At 43.8% G+C, this 25,083-nt stretch overlaps 1 protein-coding gene and 1 long non-coding RNA gene across 3 annotated transcripts; one reads left to right on the top strand and one right to left on the bottom strand.

The window, feature by feature from the left end:
- On the top strand, positions 1-7,462 carry LOC112562262. The gene is made up of 3 exons (XR_003098831.1): positions 1-131; positions 4,087-4,208; positions 6,841-7,462. It is a non-coding gene; the product is annotated as an uncharacterized LOC112562262 (long non-coding RNA).
- A 210-nt stretch (positions 7,463-7,672) lies between these two features.
- On the bottom strand, positions 7,673-23,756 carry LOC112563088 (MFS-type transporter SLC18B1-like). 2 transcript variants are annotated; one of them, XM_025236817.1, is made up of 14 exons: positions 23,680-23,756; positions 18,871-19,397; positions 18,301-18,396; positions 16,200-16,273; positions 14,430-14,577; positions 13,999-14,067; positions 12,027-12,117; positions 11,500-11,639; positions 11,222-11,320; positions 10,813-10,907; positions 10,497-10,592; positions 9,964-10,038; positions 9,497-9,590; positions 7,673-8,660 (listed from the first exon to the last, which is right to left on the bottom strand). In XM_025236817.1, the coding sequence occupies exons 2-14, from the start codon at positions 19,213-19,215 to the stop codon at positions 8,511-8,513; spliced, it is 1,572 nt and encodes a 523-aa protein (XP_025092602.1). In that variant the 5' UTR covers positions 19,216-19,397; positions 23,680-23,756; the 3' UTR covers positions 7,673-8,510. The 2 variants fall into 2 exon arrangements, with proteins under 2 accessions (XP_025092602.1, XP_025092601.1); XM_025236816.1 differs by lacking the exon at positions 23,680-23,756 and having other exon boundaries at positions 18,871-19,444.
- Between the last annotated feature and the right edge of the window lie 1,327 nt (positions 23,757-25,083).

Here is a 25,083-nt window from a genome sequence, read left to right as displayed (position 1 = left end):
GGCTGGCCGCACGCAGACGTCACAAACGGACCGCTCCGTCATCACCGTCGGCCACGAAGACCTTTCTTCTCTGCTTATCAGCTGCTCTTCATCTTGTTTGTGAGGTCATCTCCTGCTTCTGCGCGCTCGATGTAAGTACCCTGTTACGATATTTTCCCTCATATATGTTTTGTTGTTGTTGTTGTTGTTGTTGTTGTTTTCCCATGCAATGTTTTAATCACCCATCGCGCAAATGTTAGCACGGAATCTGATGTATGAGGTGATGCGGTTCAACAACAAGCAAGAAGCCCCACTCCAACTACATGAGGAATGTATTACAGAGTCTGACCGTTCCCCCTCCCTTGGCAGCATAGTCAGCAAAGATGGAGGTGCAGATGAAGATGTCAGAAGCCCAATAAATAAAGTCATGTTTTCATTCCACACCCTGCGACCTGTCTGGAACTCCAAGGCTTTATCTCTACACACCACGATCCGCATCTTCAACGCAAATGTAAAGCCAGTCCTTCTGTATGGATGTGAGACATGGCGAGTGACAGATGACATCACCAACAAGATTCAGACATTCGTCAACAGATGTCTGCGCCGCATCCTCAACATCAGATGGCCCGAGAAGATCTCCAATACAGACCTGTGGGAGAGAACCAACCAAACACCTGCCAGCAAAGACATCAAGAAGCGGAAGTGGGGCTGGACTGGTCACACATTACAAGACAATTTAACAAGACAAGCTCTGGCCTGGAACCCACAGGGGAGGCGCTGGATTGGAAGACCTAGACAGACGTGGAGGAGATCGGTCCACAGAGAGGCGGAGGCAGCTGGCATCACATGGTCCCAACTGGACAGGGACGCACAGAACCGAGCTCGATGGCGGGTTAGTGGTTGTGGACTATGCTCCACTGGGGGCGATTAGGAACAAGATTTGTTATTGATATGTCCATGTGGTATGTTTAGAACCTTATTTAGTATTTATTTATGACATGGTGTGCTTAGACAGACATTTAGTATTTATATGCATTGATAAGAACGTTCTTTGATGCTGGACAGACCACAGACTAGTCAGGGCAGTTGTACATTTGTATATCGTTACCCAGAGCCGCAGGACCACAGAGATTGCGATGGCGTCTTTTGGCGGCAAAATTTACGAATCCATCCTGCTTCCTCCGCTTGTAAACGGTATCAAAGGACTAATTTGCTAAAGACACTTGTCTCTCGGGATCCAGTTCAGACAAATGAGCTCAGTTCAGAGATGCAGCCACGGCCATCGCCAAGGGGAGCCAGGACCCCAATGCAGGCAGGACACGCAGACTGGTTTGATGAGAATCACGTATTCATCAAATATGCCTTGGTTAAAAAAAGTAATAAAAGGGAGGATTTGATGAGTGGCAAAATGGTCTCCTGCCCTTGTGAAAGAAAGAAAAGTGAAAAAACCCTGCAGGCTAAAGTGCAAAAGGAGCTGAGAGAAATGCAGGGTCGGCGGGGCGTGGAACAGATGAGAAAACTCTTCACCCACAACACAAGGCAGTTCTTCGATGTCTTAAAGCTTGCAAGATCGGGCTGCTCCCCCTTCCTTACTTCTGATGGATCAAACCTGATCAAAGACCAGAAAGAACTGAGGACAATTTGGCTCAACATTTCTCCATGTCGCTCAACAGGCTAGAGAAGGCTGTCTCATTCATGAACTGTGGTGTAGCACCAGGGCATCACAGCTGAAGTAAGTAAAGCAGCTGCCCTGATGTCTAGAAGGTCGTTTAATACATTTTACAAATTAAACTGATACACCAGAGGATGCCTGAGGATTTTTATGACACTCTAATCGTAAGCTTATTTATGACATTTTCTCATTTTAGTTACTAAAATTACAATATACAAACAGCGCATCTCAATATATATTTCACATTTTCACTTGGCCATGTATCCCCAGCATGTTAAAGAACTTGAAAGTTTTATCTTCAGTTTAATGGTGTTACTTTAAATGTTTATTTAAAGTGCGCAATGGCGCGAGGTGATGGTAAACAAAAGACTGCGAAAGAAATGAGACTCGGATTTACTCATTAAAAAAAAAAAATGTAGTTTAAGTAAATGCAAGGAAAGTGAACATGGAATTGCCCACTATAATCATGTTTGCAGTATTTGGATTAAATATGTTTAATGATGGAATGCATCACATTCACTGATTCAATAGTCACATCTTATTATTTCTGGAACAGAAATCAGCAGAAGTGTGTAGCGATACAACAATGTTAACGAAACAAAGTGTTAGGCCATGTGTTGTAAGTAACACAAATTTAAAATAAACACAAGAAATAATAAGGGTCGGAATATATCAGAATCTCATATTGTGATTCTTGTTCAAACATATCCTACCCACACCCTGTGAATCTCTTTGATGTCAAATAATAATACTGGGTAGACGAACCTTAGCAGGATTGTGTCCAAACCCACAGGCAGAACTACGATCGTTTGTAAACGGGAAAGAAACAGGAAATTCGAAGGAAGAATAACATGTTATTGAAATAAAAGCTTTTAGAACTAAAATCTTGAGACTAAAGTCAGAAAAATCACGAGTGGAATTAATGCACGAGTCGTGCCGCGGCCTACCGTTGGCGACACGTGGGGTTCCCCTGACGGCCATTAACGACGACGACGACGACTGCACGACTGCGGTCCTTGTTCCTGGTGGGGTCTCATGGGGGTGAGGTGGGAGACCCTGAACGTGAACCATCAATTTGTTTGCTCATAACGATCACGCAGCTTGCTAGCTTTTAAAAGACCAGACGCCCTGCAATCACAGGAAATGGGACATAACTCAAGTCGACGCTCGCCGCTAGAGGACGCCCATGCCTTCGGGTCTTCAGAAAAACACTTTATGACTTGACAAAGGGAGAATAAACAAAACAAAGGAAGACGACTGCAAACATCGTTGGCACGCTATGGTTGTGGATCACAATGCGTGCTGTCAGCTGTTGTCTCCCCCTGGGCTCATCGCCATCAAGCAAATGAGATGCGCACTGGCAGCGAACCCTGTTCTGCACGTGCGGTGTTGTCGAGTGTACTTAGGTCGAGCTGCACACTAGTGCATTCTGTTATGGTGTGCAGTCAACCAGAGACCTGTATAAAGATATCTATAATATCTATATCTATTTCTGTGTCTGTAGTCAGTCTGAGCTGCGCACCAGTAGCGATCGTTGTCGACGCACAGTTCCGTCACTGTTGTCATCTCCAACAGCAGTCTAACGAAATAATCTGTCATCTACATGCAGTTTTGTAAACTATGGCCAGTTGAAGCTGCGTAAATGCCTTTATGTAGAGTTTAGTCAGCTGTAGCCAGTCTAAACTGTTGTATGGGTTGTCTCGTGTAGTCAGCTTGAACTGCGCATGACTATCGAATCCTGTAGTCTACACACCGCTCAGTCAACTGCGCACGAATAACTATAGTCACATAAAACAGCGAACCAATAGCCGTAGTCACATCGAACTATAATTTAATACTAATATAGCAGGTCGAATCGAACTGCGCATTAATATAATTGTAGATAATTTTTAATACACACCATCATTACCGTAGTCAGATCGAATGGCGGACTAACAACTACAGAGGTAGTCACACTGGGGGCAGCTATTGGCTACGAGAAAAACGAGATCGGGAGATAACCCTCAAGGTCCGTCTGGTGCTGCGACCGTTACTATGGCTTGAGACCGATCTGTACAATTAATGGCAATGTTATCTCGGAGACCTTTGTGTACCTCAGCCTTGTAATTGCAGCTTTCGAAGACTACTAATGATTCGAACATTTACACGCTAGTCGTGAGTACGACACGTGACACTGTCGTCATGACCATTGACCAGCCAACCGTATCTTAACGTCTTTACTGCGCGACCATTTGTCAGACTTCTAATTATTTTTTAAAGACCAGTCTTGCCTGCCGGTTAAACATTCAGCCAAGATGTCATTTCCGTCGAGTCTCAACAAGCAGCCGAAATTTGAGTAGCTTGGTGTCTAGACCATCAGCCAACACGTTTGTTAATCGTTGTCGACTCGACCAGCTAATTTTATTTTTGTTGTGACTTTCTGTCTGCACGCACAGCCCAAGTAATTCGTCCTGTCAACACCGTGACACCTTGTGGTCGGGAGTAAAGTCTGTGGCTGTGATGTCTCGCACTCTGCTCTTTGTCCTCCAGATACTTCTGTGCGCCTCCCTTCCCAGCGGTAAGTAGCACGTGTGGGCGAGTCTTTGAGTGTAACAGAAAAACAGACAACGTAATGCGATGAGTTTTGAACCCCGTCTCTGCACCTCTAGACACATTCACTTTTTATGTGACACCAAACCCGCGGTGTCTATGTCCAGTAAGTCCGGCAAATAATTACATTAAACAAAGCTGAGAATAATTCAAAAGGCAGCACAAAAGAAGTGCGAAAAATAAATGAACTGTACAATTTTGTGTAGAATGTTCTCGGAAATCAGGGGGCATTAATTATGAAGAAAAGGATTTTGCTAGACATGTTTCTTCAGCATTGCAAACACAAGAGAGATTGTTCCAAACTCTAACGTATGCAGCAGAGAAAGCGATTTTCTCAAACAGTAATAAATACTGACAACACGGAATATGTGGAGAAGTGGTTGCCATTGGGTTAAAACATGTTCTGGGATTTAGTCTTCTGTCCCTTGTCGCATCAAGAGACAAATGGAAGGCGACAAGCCAGCACAGTAATCTGGTTCAGACAAGAGAGTATCTCATTGTCAGGTCTCCAGGGAGGAACTTTCCAGAAGTCACCGACATTAATAAAAGTATTGCAGTATGGAAAGATAGCAAGGGGAGTTATAAAGCAGTTACTCGGAACTAGGAATGTCCTCGGCGATGAAAGCGAGCTGATAACCCGCAAAAGCGCTTTCTAGGGTTACTAAAAATAGATTGTGACGTCACGCATCAGAGCATCATGGGATTGCTTTGCGGCCAAACACTGCGCGTTGTTCTTTCTGTTTACACTACGGCGACTGACAAAGAGCGACATTTTTTTATATTAATCTCTGAAACAATGCTGAAAACAGGAGGAACCAAGCACTGCTGTTGGGGTTTATGTAAATGGGACTCCAGATATCCAGAGCGGTTACCGGAGGGGACGTTTTTTATTCCATTTCCAAAGCCTGGTAAGACCAGTGACAAAATGACCTAGTGGGAAAGACAACAGAGCAAGTTCAAGACTGAGAAAGCAAAGCGCCGGCAGTTTTTATGTGGGCGATCTGATTTCCAAGAGAAAATAACCAGGAACACATATATCTGCTCTCTGCATTTTCGTGGTGGAAAAGGCCCAACATCTGAGAGCGACGAACCAGTATTAGCGACGCTTACAGAGGAGGAAACACAAAAGCGACAGGGAGGTAACAGGAGGGCTCCAGTTCAACGTGGCGACCAACCTGCACATTATCAACGGGACAAATGAGAAGAAAACTGGTCCATCTAGGGCATTCTAGGCGTTTTACCCCAAAAGAGGAACTGTTCATTACACTTCTGAGGCTGCGAAAAGGACTTTCACTGAAAATGTTTGACACATCTGAATCGTTTGAGAGCAACTTTTTTATTAGTTTATGTTCCTACACTTCAAGTCTATGAATGTCCCTATATTCCCAACAAAGGATATATAGATAAAACATCTTTGCAAAGAGTGTTTAGACAGTTTAAAAATGTCAGATACTCTGTAGACTGCACACAATTCTTTTGTCAGACACCCAGGATTATGAGCAGCAAGTCAATGTGTATTCCTCTTACAAGCACCACACCACAATGAAAGGACTGATTGCAGTCACCCCTAAAGGTGCTGCAGGTTTTGTTGATATATTTGAGAAATGTGGCATTCTACAACACATTGAACAAGTTTGCTTGTGGACCAAGGGTTTAAAGTGTAGGATTTGCTTTTGTCAAGAGAGGCTACTATAAAAATCCCTGTATTTCTAAGTAAGCGAGCTAGCCTGTCTGCAGAACAGGAGATGGATACAAGGAGGGTAGCCTAGGCATGTAGAACGCTTTAATGAAAGACTGAAAAAGTTCATGCTTCTCAGTAGAACTATCCCGCTAAGCCTCAGTTGTGTTGCCTCCCAAATGGTTTTTCTTGGATGCTGTTTGGTAAATTTTCAGAGTAGCTAATGTATTTAAAAGCAAGTGAAATGCTAATGTACCACATAGATTGGTCAAAGATAGAAACGTGGGAGTATTTTTACCAAAAACAGACAGAAAAGAATTTTTGGTGTTAAACTGATGGTCAACCTATCAATTCATTCAGGGGCATATGACAGAAAAGTATTGTAAATAAATCTGTATAGTAATTAATATTATAGGTTACAAGTACTGTTCTGCTTCATAGTAAACAAAGAGAAAAATAAAAAATAAAAACCGCATTTTTACACGTTCACTTGTTGTTTTTTTTTTTTTTTTTTTGAACAATAAACTGCACAGCAACGCATTCGCTGCAAACGCTGGCGCAGTACATGTGGGGAATATATTTTGTCCGCTTTGCATTCCCAGAAGCCCTTGCGCGGCTAGATCGTGACGTCATCTGTGGAAAGCGCCATTCGTGGAGTCGTTTTAGGTTGTGCCCTGAAAATACCGAGAACAATATTCAAGATTATTTTTTTTTATCGTAATGTCTTTGCATCAGGAAGTAATAAATTTGAAAACAGGAAATAATGGATGATATTCGTTTTATTTACATCTTATTTCGGAGCAAGTGAAACTGGGACCACAGCAAAATTAATTTGTTTTCAGAGTAGGGAGTGAAAGAGGAGAGCTGTGGGAGATTCAAAATGCGCCACATTGCCCTTTCTTTCTTTTTATTGCCTCGACAGGCGAGGGGCGCGCCATGGATGATGAATACATGGAGAAGCGCGTGAATATCTTCGATTCTGGTCCGTGCGCCGCCTCCTGTCAGGCCGAGTGTGGCGGGCTGTGTCTCTTCAGCACCCAGAGGTGGACCTACGTCTGCTACTGCAGCTTCAGCCGCCATGGCTAGCCGAGACCTGCCCTCTGATTGTCTCATTAGCCGAGACTTCCATCGTGGCTTTGGTCAGCTGAGAACGACTCCACAGCCATGGTTAACTGAGTTTTTCTCAGCGGAGGAGCTACAGAATTAACACGGGTTGCAGTTGTTTGTTTGTTTGTTTTTATCACCCTCTGGCGAGTAGTCCAGGTCCACGTTCATTTAACAAGTAAAATCATTGATTTCGGTGTCAAATTTTCTTTATTTATTCGTGAGTTATCACCAGAAGCCTGTTGTCCGTCTGCTAGAGATGAAGTCCTGTCGTCATAGTACTTTGATTGTTGCCTGGACAACGACTGTGTACACCTTAGCAACTGCTTTATACGTGGGCTTACACTGAGGGGGACAAACTCCAAGTTATCACTGCTTCACGCGGTATGTAGGCTGGAATTATTACCTACTCCACATTAAAGAGATCCCTCTGCTGGCCATCTTGTGGTTTACTTGTGAGACAGGAGAACCCAGATATGTCAGTCCGAGAGATTCGTGTTGCTGTTGTAACTAATTTAATTTAATAAGTATATTTATATAGCGCCTTTTATTAGCACCAACCGGACTAAAAGCGCTTCACATACACACAGATGCATCTTTATGAACACTCATGCACACACGTATACGCATTGCACAACATATAGACATACTGTGGAGGAATACTCAGTTTATTCTGTTTCATCATCACCATCATCATTAACAACAACTAAATATTCATTGCAGCTTCTGTTAGCTGTCGTCAACAGTGCTTACTTCAATACCGACGACTGAATTTCCAGTAATTACCGATGTGTCAGTTGTGAACAAAAGATAAAGAGTTTCTGAATGAGAATAAGCTAAATATGCAATCAGCGATGTCAGTGAGGTATACAGACATTTAACCTTTCGCAACAATCGTCATTCATGTGTTTATTCTGAGACATTTTCTTCAACTCTGACTCTCACGCAGTCGTAGAAATGTCAACCAAAGCATGCAGACACCTATTTTCCTGAGATTTTAGGTTCTTGGAGTAAATACCAACAAAATGCGTTACACAAAATCTCTCGTGCACGATTCCAGTGATCCACCCATGTATGTAGGTAGGCAACGATGTAATAAGGGGGAGGAAAGCGGTGAGATAACTCTGGCAGGCAGGAAAGCATGCCATATAAATACATATCAAATACTGTGCACACACAGACATATGCACAGGCGCGCACACACACACACACACATTAGGCACTGATTTGTCTTTCTTTGCTTCTGATGCGAAGAAGCCGTTAAGAACCGCAAAGCAACCTGCGTTCACTGATCTTTACAGTCCTGAACTCCACCTGCGTTCACTTATGCTGGCAGTACTCAAGGACTGTTCACTGCCCCAAGTCTGGCACGATGCTGGACACAAACAGCGGTGCGAGACAGCCGCTGCGATGTGGTGTTGGTGACGGACCTGAGACGCGAGGTGCCCGCTGCTTGGTCCCCAGACCTGTCTTCCCTGCTCCATCCTGTCACAGTTGACTGGACTGTGCACCGTAGGTGGCTCTGCCTGCCTCGCTTCGAGAGGATGACGACACCAGCGGCGCCTTCTCCACTTCCTCAGGTGGACGCGCACACTTGCAGCATCTGCGCGCCGCCAGATACAGCAGCACCGCTATACCCTGCAAGGGACGTAACTCAACTTACTCTCAGCGTTTGTGTCCCCTGACCGACAATCGTCTGCTCGAGTTAACGTGAATTTACCACAACCTCATGGCTTCAGCAGAGATGAACATGATTCAAAATAATTTCTAAAAGGAGAATTTATGTGAGAATAAAGTTTCGTCACTTTCTCTAGTAAATCTTCCCAAACAATTCGAGTAAATAGACGGAGGGCAAGAGTACTTGGATTTTTGACACTAACAATCTGTATTTTCACAATGATAAAATATTTGATGAGGTAAAGTATCTGTATCAAGTTGAATGAATGTTGTAATTTCATCTAGGTATTGATAAAAATTCTCAGTGAAATTATCAACAATTAGCAAAAGAAATCTGATACACAATCCGAAAGTTTAGTCCACTTTCTAGATCTACACAAAATCTTTACAACGTGCTGTGTGATTAAAGGGAGAGAATAGAATTTTTAAAATCATCGAATCGTTTATATTATAATAATAATGGGAACTTATAACGCGCAGCATAATGACCAAGATAGATCGCACTCTCTACGCAGACCAGTGATAATAAATGACAGATATCAGTACAAAGATGTCAAAACAGTTGCTGATCTGCCCTTGCCGCCTCAGAATCGTGTAGTTGTCCGTCCCCCTGGTTCCTACGCCAGGTGCGAATACATGACGACGATTGCGATGAGAACATCCATGCAGCAATTTGCTAAAACCAGTCATGCCTACAGTCACGTTCACACAACCAGTCACGGGTACAGCAGACATCCTCCCCCACCCCCCATTACCCCGAGTGAACAGAAGCGATGTGACGAGCAGAAAGTACTCACGGCCAGGAACATGCACCCGGCGGTAATTGTAGCCGACCACTCGTAGCCCAGGCTCTCCAGCAACGCGCTGCCCATGGTGGGGCCGATGAAGGCTCTGGAGACAAAGAGACTTGTCAGTACATTAATATTTGCACAGAAACGATACGTATCGCCACACACACACCAATGTGACCACATCGCAGCTAAAACAGTCGTGGACAAAATCCAGTCAGCTGACCATCCAGCCACTCATAACAGTAAACTAGCAAACCAACCAACCAACCAATCTACCGCTGCTACGAGTGTAACCAAGAGCTCGATCTTCCGTAGACCACCCCCCCCCTCCTAGTGCACACACACACACAGTCACACGTAAGCGCGAGACTCTCACTCACGTGTGTTGTAAAGTATTTATAAGCAGTGACAATGTGGAAAGGAGACAGACAGACCAAATCAAAATAAAGGTACACGGGTAAGAGGTGACAGACCCCATATGGAAAACCGAGTTGAAAAGTCCAGAAACTATTCCAAAGATCTCCAGTCCATCGCCAAGCTTCAGCTCCCTGTCACAGAAACAAGACACTGGAGGGAAATGTCACGTGGACAGCTGAGTGTATTGTAGACGTGTAACAAGATGCTGGAGGGCATACAGACAGCTAAATATATTGTAGTAAAACAAAATACTGAATGAAAATGTCATACACACAGTTAAGTAAAATGAAACAAGATACTGGTGTGACGTACAGATAGACCGACGAACCGCCAGACGGATAGGTTGGAGCAGCGGTTCTCAACCTGTGGGGGCGCGACATGCTTACAAGGGGACGCGAAGGTGGTCATTTTTTTAAAGTTTCTTATACCGGTATTAGTGAAATTATCTTACATTGCTGGCTAAGGGGAGCGCGCGGACGTACCTTTGTTCGTCAGGGGGGCGTCACATGTAAAAGGTTGAGAACCGCTGGGTTAGAGAGAGAGAATGAGAGGAAGGGAGAGCGAGAAAGAGATGAATAAACTGAGCTACCTTGCTCCCTGCATGATGCAGGTGAGAGTGGGGATGACGGTTCCTCCCACTGTCAGGCCCATGAGGACCAGGCTAACGATCACCAGCCACAGCTCCCTGCACACGCACACACAGACAATGAGCGCGCACCCACCTGCACGAGCACACACACACACAGATCAACACGCCCACGTCTCCACAAAACTTTGCATGTTTGCCTTTGGGGAACTGATACAGAAACCAGAGAGATATTACATCTCGTTCTTCTGTGTGTCACATCTAGCCTTATCATCCATTTACTGCCTCCCACTGTTTACCAACGTTGATCACTACTCACGTGTGAAGAAAAGGTAGAAGAGGGGAGGGTCCTATAAGGAGAAATGCAACGCCTGTAGCCAGGTTGCCCCCAATGATTAGCGGGTACGTAATACCCTGAAACACAACAGTTTGAGAGGATCATTAAACACCCAATATGTCTACATCTCTATATCTGTACACATCCTACATATATCCCTAACCATGTAGCTACCGGTGTCTGTGTCTGTATATCTTTGTGTCAATGCATGAACAGTTCTCCAAACGCATAAAATAAAAATGTTGCCACGTCTGCAATAATTAATCTCTGACACAAGATCCAAAAAAGATGCAAGAAACTTGCTGGCTTAGCGGGTTGTATTGTGGACCTGACTGTTAAAACCACTGGCTACGTCACAAATGACCACGTGAGTGCCAGGTGAGAGGCTTACCTTCTTGTCACTCAGCCACCCGAACATTGGTGACGTCACGGCATAGAGCGCCGCCACCAGCGTGAAGATGAGGCCAACCAGGGTGGCGCGTAGCTGGAACTGAAGATCAGGGACACTTTTGCAACTCACAGTATAACCAGATTACTCTGTAAATAAATTTTCAAACTGGAAAAAAAAACGAAAAAAGACAGACAGACAGACAGACAGACAGACAGACAGACAGACAGACAGACAAGGCTGTAGTGTCAGTGATTAACGTGTAGAACGCGTGTCATTACCTGATTAACGTGCGTAGAAAGAGTTGCATCCAAGAAGCCAAAGGAGTAAGAGCAGCAGACGATGGAGAAGCAGCAGATGAAGACCAGTGGACTGGCCAGCAACCGGATCATGGACACTGAGTTGTTGCCCTTGTGTATGTCTGACACATCCAACAAACTACGTTACACAGTGACGTCACGGACCACAACGGCCAGGCGGACACAGGAGCACAGAGAAAATAAGATCGCACAAACCCCTCTACCCGTCCACGTCAACTTCTTCACACACACACACATTCCCATACTCTCTCTCTCTCTCTCACACACACACTCACTCACACACACACACACACACACACACACACACACACACACACAACACACACACACAGACACACATAACCATATACTCACACACACTCACACACACTCACACACACTCACACACACTCACACACACTCACACACACTCACACACACTCACACACACTCACACACACTCACACACACTCACACACACGTGTGTGTTTAAAAATGCAGCGCCATACCCACGCGAAGCGGAAGGAAGATGGCTGCAAAGGCTGAGCACAGAAGTAGCAGGCCGCCCAAGACGAAGAAAGGAAGACTGAACCCGCCTGCCTGATGACATCACAACATATGCACAATGTAGACTATACATCCACTGGTTGCCAACGTCACGTGCTACACTATGTACAGCCCACCGACACCCACATGTACAAACAATGCCAAACGCCATGATCTCTAGGAGACAAGTTTTTATCAGGGATACATCTGGCAACTATGTTAATAATTAATCAGGCGAACGCGTGGACATTGTGATGTTGCGCAGGGTGATGTTAGTGGATTCCTTGTCGCGAGAGAGGGGGAGGGAGAGAATAGTATTTTACACCCTATAATCAGACATAATCTACATAATCTTCCCTCTAGTGTGCTGGCGTTGCATCATACCTGTAATTGCCCTTGCGGATTAATAAAGTTGTATTGTATACCACATGCAGAGAAAGAACAGCGTGCCCGAGACGAGAGTTGAACCCAGGACAGCCAACCCTCACTGTATTGGTGACAGGCGCTAACCACTGCGCCACCGGGAGAATAACGGGAGACTACTCGCTCAGACTTGAAGAAATCTCTCTCTGCGCTCGACCGTTACGATTCAAATAATTTTTTTTTAAGTGTTGCTTTTGCGCAGACTTTTAGCGGACGTTACCCTGGATTTTGTTTGTCGGTCAACAACACTCAGCTGTCAGACAGGTGCTGTGACTACGCCGAGTGGTTGCAGTCGTTGCTGGCTTGTTGTGCAATCACAGCCACGCAGCTGATTACAAAGCAGGTCACAGAAAATGTAACGAGGAAAACAAATCAGCGACGATGAGAATGATGATGATTTACGAACACCTAAATCAGTTATTTATTTTTATTAAACTAAATATTCGGATATTTTTGTGGGCCGTGACAAAGACGTGACAAAGCCGTGACAAAGCCGTGACAAAGCCGTGACAAAGCCGTGACAAAGCCGTGACAAAGCCGTGACAAAGCCGTGACAAAGCCGTGACTGTGTTAGAAGTCTGGTGACGTGTACACAAGTAGTTGGCGAGTTTATTATTGTTAGAATGTTCTCGGCGGTGGAAAACTATTCCCACAATCTCACAAAGGAATAGAACTTCTGCGCAATATCTGAGACTCTCGGGTCGCGAATTCGGACATTATTCCTTAACGTGAAGTCATCGTTAAAAAAAAAATTAAATACCGTTTTGTCGCCATTATGTTCTTTAAGCACATGACCCTTTGTGACCCCTCGGTCTTAAAATAAAGATTATAAAAAAGTGCTCATTTACCAGGCCTGTTGACACTGTTTTGTCTTGATTGATGGAGATTATAAATACTAAAGTACACGACCCATCATCTTGTCTTGAAGGAAGAACTTCAACCAACAAGTCTTGATATCAAGTTGCGCGAAGTGTTGCAATCTTACCCCATGTTGCATCTTGGTGTGAAAAGTAAACATTAAAAGTGTTCCTAAACATTCTTGGTGTCAAGTGTAAACGATACAGTTGTTCCAGACGTTGAGGTAATGACAATTCAAAATTATTGTCGTGTGGCTGAGCTCGTCATTGCAAGATAACAAGTCCCCCAAGTCTGAGTGGCTGACAATGTTCCCGAGACAATAACCTTTGTACATCGCAGTTCTCAGGTGTATTATAGAAAGAGGTTATTGGGTCAACTAAAATGGTTTGCTGTTATGGCAAAGCCTCAGTAGCATGAGGTCAAAGGTCTCAAACTAGCCGAAGGCCCCTCTTAATAAGGCAAAAGCTCGACATAGTAAGTCCTACATTGTCTGCTGTTACATTTGTTATTACAATGGGACTTAAGTACACTTCAGGATTCTGATAGCTTGGTACTTTGTTTGTTTGAGAACAGTCTTAAGTTCCTCAGTAATGCCAGTAATGCCAGAAGTTCAGTAAGTTACAATTTGGACTCTTGGATAACAGGGGGGCTCACCTCGAATAGCACGCCCCCTATTAACGGTCCCATCATCCACCCGACTCCTGTAAATATTTCGAGGGTACCCTGTAGACAAAGTTACAAAATTATCATTAGGTTTGTGTCAGTACAACATCTCACTCATGGACACAGCGTGTCTCACCCGCTTTGTCAACGCTGTCTGTCAGAGGTCAAAGGTCAGAAAAATCATGTGCGTGTGTTAGGACAGTCATGTATATCTACAGTGCGCGGTTGTATATATGTGTGTGTGTGAGAGTAAAAGATAGAAATATGCGTCGAAAATGGTAATAAAAGCATTCTGAAGACACCCAAGAAGTTCATTGATTACAGTAACATGTGTATCTCAAAGAATGATAATGAGAGATGTAATGTTGTAAGTAGTGCGGGGTGAGCAATACACCCTGATTTGTACCCTGACTCATACTCACAAAGACTGTGGCGACTTGATTGGGGAAGTGGGAGGCCACAATGGCAAAGCTGGAAGTAATGAAGGAGGCGGCACCAAGCGCTAGAAATGTCCGAAGTAGAAAGCACAGGACGGTGAACACGGCTCCCGCAGGACACCACTCCAACAGACTTCGAGACAGATGTAGTACAGGACACAATCATAAACACGTCACCAGTCAGTAAGACATGAATAGCACGTGACACAATCATAAACACGTCACCAGTCAGTAAGACATAGCATAGAACACAATCGTCATCTTACCACAAGATGTCTCACAACACGTCACCCTTCAATAAGACATGCATAGTACAGACAATCACGAATACGTCACCCGTCAGCAGGACATGCATATTTATTTATTATTATTGCCCTTCGCACCTCCTGGTGCATAGGCCATCGACGACAGTTTACTGTTGTCGATGTTTTAGTAGCAAGGATTTGTTTTTACGGGGTGGGGGTGCTGGCCCCACGCCCAACCCTCCTCCTTTTTCAGCCGGGCTTGGGACCGTCCTTGGCGGAGAGCAGCCAGCCCTGTAAACAGGTGCCACGTGCAGAGAAAGAACAGCATGCCCGAGACGAGAAATGAACTCAGGGCAGCCAACCTTCACTGTATTGGTGACAGGCGCTAACAGCGCTAACCGTTTCGCCACCGGGCCGCTAGGACATGCATAGCAAGACCTAATTATACAGACGTCACCTGTCAGTAGGACATGCATAGCATGACCTAATTATACAGACGTCACCTGTCAGCAGGACACAGTGCAGGTCTGCAGGGTACAACTGTGCTGTAGCCGTATACACGTATTTAACAGCGTTACAGAATGCAATATTTATAGCAGACGACAGAATAAATAACGGTGACATCACAGGCTACAACTCTTAACAGCTTCATAATTCACCTATTTATAGACATTATCATAAATTGCATGACGTCACAATACAACAATTATTTAAAAAACGAACTCATTGAACTACTTTGCGCAACATGATCTGCTTATAAAGCACATCCTCCTCCTCTCCACCTTATCATCAACAACCTGAACTATTGTCTACAGCCTTGACCTTGTGCATGCTTTATCATCTTGCTGCCGGTGTGTATCTGTGTGCGTGATTGCGTGCATATGAATATGCAGGGAAGTGCCTGCGTGCGTGAATTTCTTTTAAAGGTATAGTCAAGGCTGTGACGGCGGTGATAAGGCTGTGACGTGCTGTGTGACGTCAGCGAAGGGACAGGAAGTGTCGGTCATTGTTAGGATTTGAACTCAAGACATCGGTGGTGGGTCGTCAGTTGGATTAGTGGTGTATATCTATATCTATCTTTTAGTACTAACAATCAAGATGGCTGTGAGCGATGTCCAATCATATCATGGCATCAGCTGACACTGGGATCGACATGACGTCATCGGAGGACAAAGGAGACGAAAGAGTTCCGTGTAATTTCTCTTAGTAAACACCACATCCTATACAACATTCAACTTTCTCCACAAGAACAGACACGAAAATAGCGAGATTCAAACTGACTCTACTCTTGACGAGATTGTAAGTAGTTTTAGTTTTCCACTACAAGACCTTTAATATCAACTCAACCTGGAGCGGAACGACAACAAAATTAACAAAACAGTTCACAACCATCTCCACTTCCGTTTCTAAAGAGGTGACCTCCCTACCGCTGCCTCTCATCCCCCATTGCCGCATTAACCGTACTTAATCAAGAAAGTTTCAGCCAACAAAAGAATAATACCGTACTTACCCAAAAAGCAGGCAGCAAATCCCGGCACTGAACAACCCCGACAAGAACAAGAAACGCGGTCCGAGCTGTGTCACCTGTGACATGTCACGTGTCAAAACGAGCATTAGGTACTGAAGGAAAATGGCCGGGGAGAGGTGCGGCTAGTGAGAAAATGGGGTTGGCATTAGACAGCTGTCTATTACCCTGGTAAGACAATGGACAGCTGTCTACATGTGCAAGGTATACCCTGAGAAAACAATAGACAGCTGTCATGCCCAGATTGGTGAGACAATAGACAGCTGTCTACATGTGCAAGGTACACCCTGAGAAAACAATAGACAGCTGTCTACATGTACAAGGTATACCCTGAGAAAACAATAGACAGCTGTCTACATGTACAAGGTATACCCTGGTAAGACAATAGACAACAGTCGCATCCAGATTGGTAAGAGAATAGACAGCTGTCTACATATGGAAGGCTTACTATGGTAAGACAATAGACAGCTGTCATGCCTGGATCAGTGAGAATCATTTTTTTTTCTTTTATTGCTTCAGTCATCAACCCCTAACAGGAGGGTGACATCACAATGACTGTACATTTCTAATGTATTACATAAAGGTATGTTGCAACATGTGTAATATATAGAGCATACAATGATACAAATTTAAACCTTGGTTATTATATAGTTGTCTATTAGAGCACATCTATATGGCTATAAAAATACTACACACGTAAAATAAAATAAGGAGAAAGAGAGAAAGAGAAAACAAACGAAATAAATTATTGCTTACATCACCGGTCCATATTACAAGGGTTGGTAATCACTCTTGTAATTTTTACAAAACAGTTTTAGGAAAACATCAGGAGCATATTGTTTAATAGACCATAACGCCCCAAGGATTCCAACTACACCTTTATTGGCACGACTAGTCATGTCAATTAAAGCACGAGAGAAGGACATACGAGTGGAGACGTAGATACCCAAAATTTTATACATATTTATAACATATATTTAGGACTCCAAATTAGCATTTCTCATAGGAAGAAATAAAACCGCTATTTCTAAATACTACAGTGTTAGACTTATCTAAAGTTCCTACTAAACCTAAATTTACATAATGTCTTCCTTAAAACATTAAGCTGATTCTGCAAACCAGTGACAGTATCAGAAATTAATACTACATCATCTGCAAAAAAGCAAAATAAGTAGTTTTATGATATCTGGATTTAACTGAATTCCATGTTTACTTCCGACAATTACATCTTTTGCTAACTCATTAATAAGTAGTGAAAACAAACAGCTACAAACTTCTCCCTGCTTTAAGCGCCTGGGACAGAAAAGATTGTTACGTCACCTCCTACTTTAACTTTAGCGCTATTATATAATCCTTTTATATCTTTATACATTCTTCCTCTCAACTTATTCTTGTTTAATATTCTCCAGAGTATTTCCCTCATAACTGAGTCGAATGCTTTTTGAAAGTCTATAAAAACCACCTACAATTTCTACCGGCTAACAAGTTGCTTCTGGGCTCACGCAAATACAATAAAGATGAAGTCAATAGTGCTATAGTTTCTTCGAAAGCCTGTCTGTACATCTTTACTTTTTTAGTATTTTTCTACCAATTTACTTAGTCTTGATGCAATTATTTGAGTGAGATTCTTCTGTAGTTATTGGCTTTTCTACCTTTCCTTTCATTCTGTAATTATAAAACCTCCCATCACTTAGTGTGTTTCACCCTGGTCAAAACCATCGACCGTCCAGCAATAAACACCTGAACCAAAGATTGTGTCGAGTTGTCCACAGGAGTGGGAGGAGACCATTCCCACCTCCCCTATTTTAGATATATATATATACTGAGAGAGTTTGAGTAAAAATAGCATTGACTATAATATGTACATGGTATGTATATAAGGTGAAAGAGTTGGACTGACAATAGACAACTAGAAAATTATTAATAGAATAAAGGAACGTTTGAACGTAGAATATTAAACAACAGTGGTAGGTAACCTTTACTAAAATCATTAAAGAAACAAGCGGAAATGTCACATAGAACGTTAAACAACACTAGGTAAACTATTAGTAAACAGAATAAATAAACAAGGGAAAAGGTCACGTACAAAGGTGCCAAAGATGGGCGCTGACAGGAAGAAGACGAGTTCGAAGCAGCTGAAGACCACGCCCACAACCGTCTGCGACATGCCCTTGAGAGCCGCCTGCAAGGATACAGCGCCCCCTTGTGTACACCTCTGTGTAGCTCAAACATTACTTATTCATATGTATAAAGCAATCATGTAACATTAATACATACATATTCCCTGTATACCCGTCTGTGTAGTTCAAACATTACTTATTTTACTTACATACATAGTAATCATGTCTACATCTGTAACATATTATTCGACATAATACATACACAACATGATATATTTAAGTACAAAAACGTGCAATACATTGCATTTATAGTACGATTTATATATATATACCATTACTCACTCTCATTATCTCTTACTTACTGTCTGACTGACTGGCTCCCTAACTACCCGACCGAATCACTTTCTGACTGATTGCCTCACTCACTCAGATCAGAGAATGGTAGGCAGGGAAAGATGACTCGAAAAGTCAACAGTAATAAAAGGTAGGTAGGTGAGCAAATGAGCGGAAAGAACATCACACGAGTGACTGCTCACCTCGTTAGGGAAGAATGGGGCGATGAGTGAGAAGCACGTGCAGGCGGCGAAGTTTCCAAACGCCGTCAGGCAAAGCGTCCACCGCTTCTCCGCCGACATACCGCGGAACCACGACGCCTCAGCACCCTCTGTGTGTCCACCATCATTATCATTAGCGACGACGACAGCGGCGGTGTTGCTGTTACCCAGGATGTGGCCGTTGGCGCTGACAGAGGTGGTGTCGCTTGACCTGCTGTAGTCGTCGTCTATCAGCAGTGCCGCCTCCTTGTTGTCCTGACTGTCGCCGTTGTGTTTGTTGCTAAGCGCGGAGTTGTGGGGCCGGTGCTGATGGCCTTCGACCGTCATGGCAATATCGTGCTGCTGTAGATGTTGTTTGCGGTCCTATGCTCCACTGATGGTGAGTAGGAACATTAAGACGAAGTAGTAGTAGATGTTGCTGATGCTACTGATGCGGAGATTTGGGTTGACGTCCAGGTGTAACGACGGTTATCTGGCGAACCGCAGCCTGCTCTCCGTGTCTTATCTACCTGAGAGGCACGAACACAGTCTGACACGAAATGTTTCTTACCTGTGCTAAGGTGCTAACCTCTTACTGCCACGCACGCCGCACGCGCACACAGTGAAAGAGAGAAAACAGCGGTTTGTACTATTATAAACCACTGCTAACTGTAACACTCAATAAAGTTCATGAAGAAATGAGAAATTTTAAACATTTTTACACTTAAAACCTAGATTAGTCCTGAAGGTAAACAATCTCGGGGATAAACAACCCTGATTGTAAACAGCCCCGAGAAGAACATTAACGATTTCCTGATGTTTGACGAACGAAGTAAACAAATACTAAATCACTTTTCTCAAACACAGACCTGACAACATCAGTCAGGTGCAGTGATAGACCGCCTCCCATAAAAAAAATCGTCTCAACAGCGAAATATAAATATTAGTAAACCCAAAGCGAATGTTCCAGGGGCGAACTGAATGATGTTGACTCCAGACCCGCAATACGCCGCAAGTCATCGCGAGTAAAATTATAAACACTAGGAAATTATTAAAAATAGAGAGAATAATTAAATATTGAAGAGTGTAAATCTGTTTGTTAATAAGTATTTCATCGACACTAATAAGATTACATTAAATATCTTAATGGTGCCTTTCTTGTACGAAGGCAGCTATTGTCTTCACAATGTCATCACAAATTCAGTTTACGTTGAGGAATAGATGAAATGTAGATACAGTCCTGGCAGCCTTAGCATGAACTTTGAACTAAGTCAAATCGGACAAACTGTCGTAAGCACACTGACAAAACCATCGCAACCATAACATGAAAATATGTATAAATATTATGAGACAACAGTTAATGTAGGGAGACGCTTCTTTGAATTTTTTCTAATTCCTCTCTATTATCATAAATAGATGTGGAAAAGCATGTCTCAGGAGTTAATTTCTTGTATACCACGAATTTTATGTTTCCGTATAGCCACGACAGAAAAGCGGAAGCTGCTTGTGCAACGTTCCAAACACACACAGAGGTCGGGTGTCAGCGCTACCCGACTGTGCGTACTGGAGTGGGCGCCTGTACCCTGACATGCGGAAAAATGCGTTTGTTCTCAGTGCAGCAAACAGGTCAACAGCAGGTGAGAGCCATCAGCAGGTGAGAGCCATCAGCAGGTGAGGGACATCAGCAGCCTTGGGACGATCACGCGTGTTTTCTTCGCATGTTTGTCGAACAGAGCCGTGAGTGTCCATTCTCATTCCGAATTAGGGAAAGTTCTGGTCGGTGTCTGAAGGAGTGGCCAAATTGAGTTTAAAGACCAGAAAGCAAAATAAATGTTCTAATCGCTATTATAGGCCAGTATTTTAATTAAGGGTGTCCTGAACAAACGTTCTTGTAGGTTTTATGATAAGACAACGGGACGACATTTTTTTTTTAATTTTCAAGACAAGAGAGTTCGCGGAAGAAATGTTCTTATCAATGTTTGACGATAAAAGACTGACCACATTTAAACATTCGTCTCAGTGTTTTACATCAAGCCACTGGGCCAAACAAAATGTTGTTGTCTGTGTTCTCAGAAGAGTGGACAAACTAAACATGAGGATACCCTCGCGATGACACGCTCGTGACAAGAAGATGGTGTTTGTGTGTCGCTGGCTGGCAGCGGGGCGACTACAAAGTATGAGAAGTACACAATGGATATCAGACAGGCCTCACTGCATCTCTGTCTTAGGTAATACGAACTACAGTGAACTACAGACACTGACCACGAACCTGTTCAAGATAAGGGTGTTCATGCTCTGTGTACACAGCCACTGGTAACAGAGTGAGTCACGAATGTGTCGCCTCTACATACACTTAGACAACGATACAAGTGTTTTGTTTACACGTGACAGAAGTTTCGTTTATAAATGACAAAGGTCTCATTTACACCTGAAAAAACATTACAAAGTCTCCTTAACGAACGACATACATCTCATCCTTGAGACAAGCATCTCAGCTACAGGTGAAAACATCTAGTGTAAGCTGAAAAACAGTTCGTTTACAGGTGGAGAACATTTCGTTTAAAAGCAGGGGTGGGCAATTAATTTTCCCAAGGGGCCGCATGAGAAATTGGGATGGTTTTAGAGGGCCGGACTAATATAGTTAACTCAGTTTTACCCAATACTGTATATATAGTATATATACTGGCGGGCGGGCCAGCGGGCGGGCCGGTCAGAGACAGGAGGCGGGCCGGCCTTTGCCCAGGTCTGTTTAAAAGTAACAAACACCTCATTTCCTAACGACAAACGCATCGCTTACATCTGTTTTCTCGTCACGTGACTTCCACAGCTGAAAGAGGGGGAGAAATGTGGAGCGGGGAGATGGTTAAATAGAATTAACAGCCTCATCGCCAAATAAACAAACAAATCAGTCGAGGGGTTTTAGATAATCCAGACATATACTTTTGTGTGTTTAACATACTTTAAATCAAGATGAACTATTATTCTGAATTACCTTGAGGAGAAGTATCTAGTAAGTTGTGCTTAGCTACATAGATGACGTTCTGAATCATGTCGGATCAAATTTCGGGCCGCAAGAAAATCTGGTTTTTTTTGTTAGCGCACTTTTTTCGTCAGAGAAAAAGCATTGAGTCTAACGCGTGATGTCGGCGGACAAGAAACATGTCGAGCGATGCTGGTCCATTGTTTTCATCTTTGCCGATTGGCCAGCGTGGCGTGGATTCGTTGCCGACAATGTGCGAGAATCACGGAGAACTTGCCATCTGTGTAAGAAGGCGAATGTAGCTTGCGTGAAGGATGTTAACAGTCTTGAGACTTTGTTGCGTTTGACCTTTGAGAGAGCATGGTTCATGGAGGACACTGGCTTCATTCTGGTGAGAGGATCTGTCAAAATTCTGTCTACGCCATCAGTCTTAAGGCAAGTGACGCAGAAGGATGTCCTTTTAGTTTTGCAATAGAACTGCTTTGTTTGTTTGTTTGTTTGTTTGTTTGTTTGTTTGTTTGTTTGTTTGTTTGTTTGTTTTTACGTAGCAGTCGCTGCCCCTTACTTTTTTTCGTTAAAAATTACAATATTGAAGCATGCAGTTGCCAAACACAAACTCTTGTGCTGCTGTTTGTAACAGTATCCTCTGCAGTGGCATAGGAAGATGATCGGAGGTGGGGGGTGGGGTTGTGCGGGCAAACTCCATGCCGAGAGTGAACGACGCTCACATTCTTGTCCCCTCGGTATCTTTTTTGAGGGAGTCAGCTACACCCCCTGGTTCCTACGCCTCTGACTTTGTCATGCCCATGTTTGCTCAACTTTCTCTCGCTTTGCTTTGGTTCGAAATGTTACTGCACGATCCTGCAATTTTACTGCAAGTCCCGGATGTCAGAACTGTGACGACCTCGGAGTAGAAAACTGAACGTTATTAATTTCGCGTCCGATGTTTCTAGTCACGCCATTGGACAAGATGGCTGCCTACCTGTCCAACCCGAGAGCGGTTTAAGTAAACGATTGTTTAGCAACCGGAAATTTTTAGCGGAAACGATTCAGAACGTCATTATCTATCATTTAACTTCATCATACTATTGTCTTTGCTTTTCCTTTAAAATAAGTTTGTCGTGAACCTTGGGGAACAGACACGCGGAACGGACAGAGCTCTCGCTGTCGTGTCTATGGAATTCTCTGCCACCTGCACCGACACCTGTGAGTGCATAGTGCCTAGCGAGAACACGAGCAACGTCACACAATCCTCGAGACTTTGCTGCCGAAAACAGACAGCCGCTGACTCAACACTCTGTCACAGAGCTTATAAACACTCTGTCACAGAGCTTGTACACCTTTAAATATACTTTGTTAATCCACAAGGGCAATTACAGGGGAGATTTACAGGTGCTCATGCACTATCAAGATGAGATGAGAACATATACTTGTTGGCCGTGGTGATAAAGCTGTTACCACACACACACAACAGCAGTAGATACAGTTGAACTGGATTAGATGGCACGACATCCAGGCCATTAGAACTGATCAAATGTATGACGATTCACTCTGCATACAGGCATCGCGTATCTGCGGACAACCCCACATTCTCGGGACTCGCATGCGCTGTTAACCTTCCCTCTGACTAGCGACTGTCCAACATCCTCCCATCTTACGCTTTCGCCTTCTATCTAGAGTTGGTAAATCTGTTTGGTCACGTGCTTACATGAACCCCTCTAACTGCGACGCCAGTCTACGTCTTACAGCTGTTTCACGAGATGAACAGGCAAGGATGGGCAGAGTGCTACAGCAATGAAATGTCTATGAAAAGGACTGGCAAAGTCACTTACCTGCAACTTTTTTTCGGACAACGCACCAAGAATGTGCAGTCGCAGTGAGCAAACCCCGCACTGAACGTGACACGGACAGCCGCAGACATTGTTAGTAATATTGTGACTGGTATACATAGTGTCTGGAGCAAACAACTGCCAGATTGTGGCGAACTTTGAATTAGCACTGTCAGGGGAACTTACTCGTGCACCCTCCACTGCTCAGCAATTTGCAGTTCTTTCCCTTACATTGCACTTGCCTCCACGAAAACTCTGGAAGGTCATGCACACAACAGCTACCTCCTTAGCAGCAAAGATGACTTCAGCTAAGTGTTGTTGATGGAAATCGACTTTTATAGTAAGAAACACAGTATTTTTCAGCGACGGCACATGTGTCTGGAGCAAACGACTGCTAGCTTTATTGTGGCGAACTTTCAGGTGAAAACGCGGTCACCGCGGACCCTGAACTCTCAGGGACACTAACTCGTGCACCCTCCTCTGCTCAGCGATTTGCAGTTCTTTCCCTTACACCGTACTAGCCTCCATAACCACTCTGGCAGGTCATGCACACAACAGCTATACCTTGTTAGCAGCAAAGATAACTTCGACTAAGTGCTGTTGATGGAAATCAATTTATATAGCAGGAAACCCCGTATTTTTCAGCGACGGCACATGCTTTGGTGACCTCGCCTCCACTAGCGTCAATACATGTATATCTCTTCTGTTTCCGGGGCAATGTCTATGCCCTCCTGAAGACTTTTTGTGGCCAGAAATTTTTATTCATTTTCGAAACCTTCATCCTTACACGCATAAACTGAGTTGTATTTTATTCGTCTTGAAAGCTTGTTTGTGCTTTCCCTTTCGACAACGTCTTCATGTTGTCTTTATAAGATGACCAGACATCCCGTTTTAGGTGGGACAGTCTCGCCTTTGCCCGCGTGTCCCACCTGCTCATAAAATGTCCCGGCGGGACGCCCAATGAAAAATCTGATTGCCGTACAAAGCTAGATTTGCATCGGTGTCTTTGATTTGGGATTTAGTCTATCGCAATTTGATTAATAATTTCATATTTGTCTCTTAGGTTTCTGCCTTTCGGTGACGACACTATGATCGGCTCGCGTCCCGCTTTTGCTCCCGAAACATCTGGTCACGTTACTTTAAGGTTCAATTACACCTGCAACGTACCGAGAGTATGCAGCAGCAGTGAGCAAACCGCAATGAATGTCACACGAACAGCTGCAGACATTGTTAGTAAATATTGTGACTGGTTTTAATAGTGTCTGGAGCAAACGACTGCTAGCTTTATTTTGCCATTTTGGCGAACTTTCAGGTGAAAGCGCGCTCACCGCGGACCCTGCACTCTCAGGGACACTAACTCGTGCACCCTCCTCTGCTCAGCAATTTGCAGTTCTTTCCCTTGCATCG

Source organism: Pomacea canaliculata, linkage group LG4 (assembly GCF_003073045.1).
Source record: "Pomacea canaliculata isolate SZHN2017 linkage group LG4, ASM307304v1, whole genome shotgun sequence".
Taxonomy (NCBI): domain Eukaryota; kingdom Metazoa; phylum Mollusca; class Gastropoda; order Architaenioglossa; family Ampullariidae; genus Pomacea; species Pomacea canaliculata.
The sequence above is the reverse complement of the archived record's forward strand: the minus strand, read 5'-3'. Positions and strand labels throughout refer to the sequence as shown.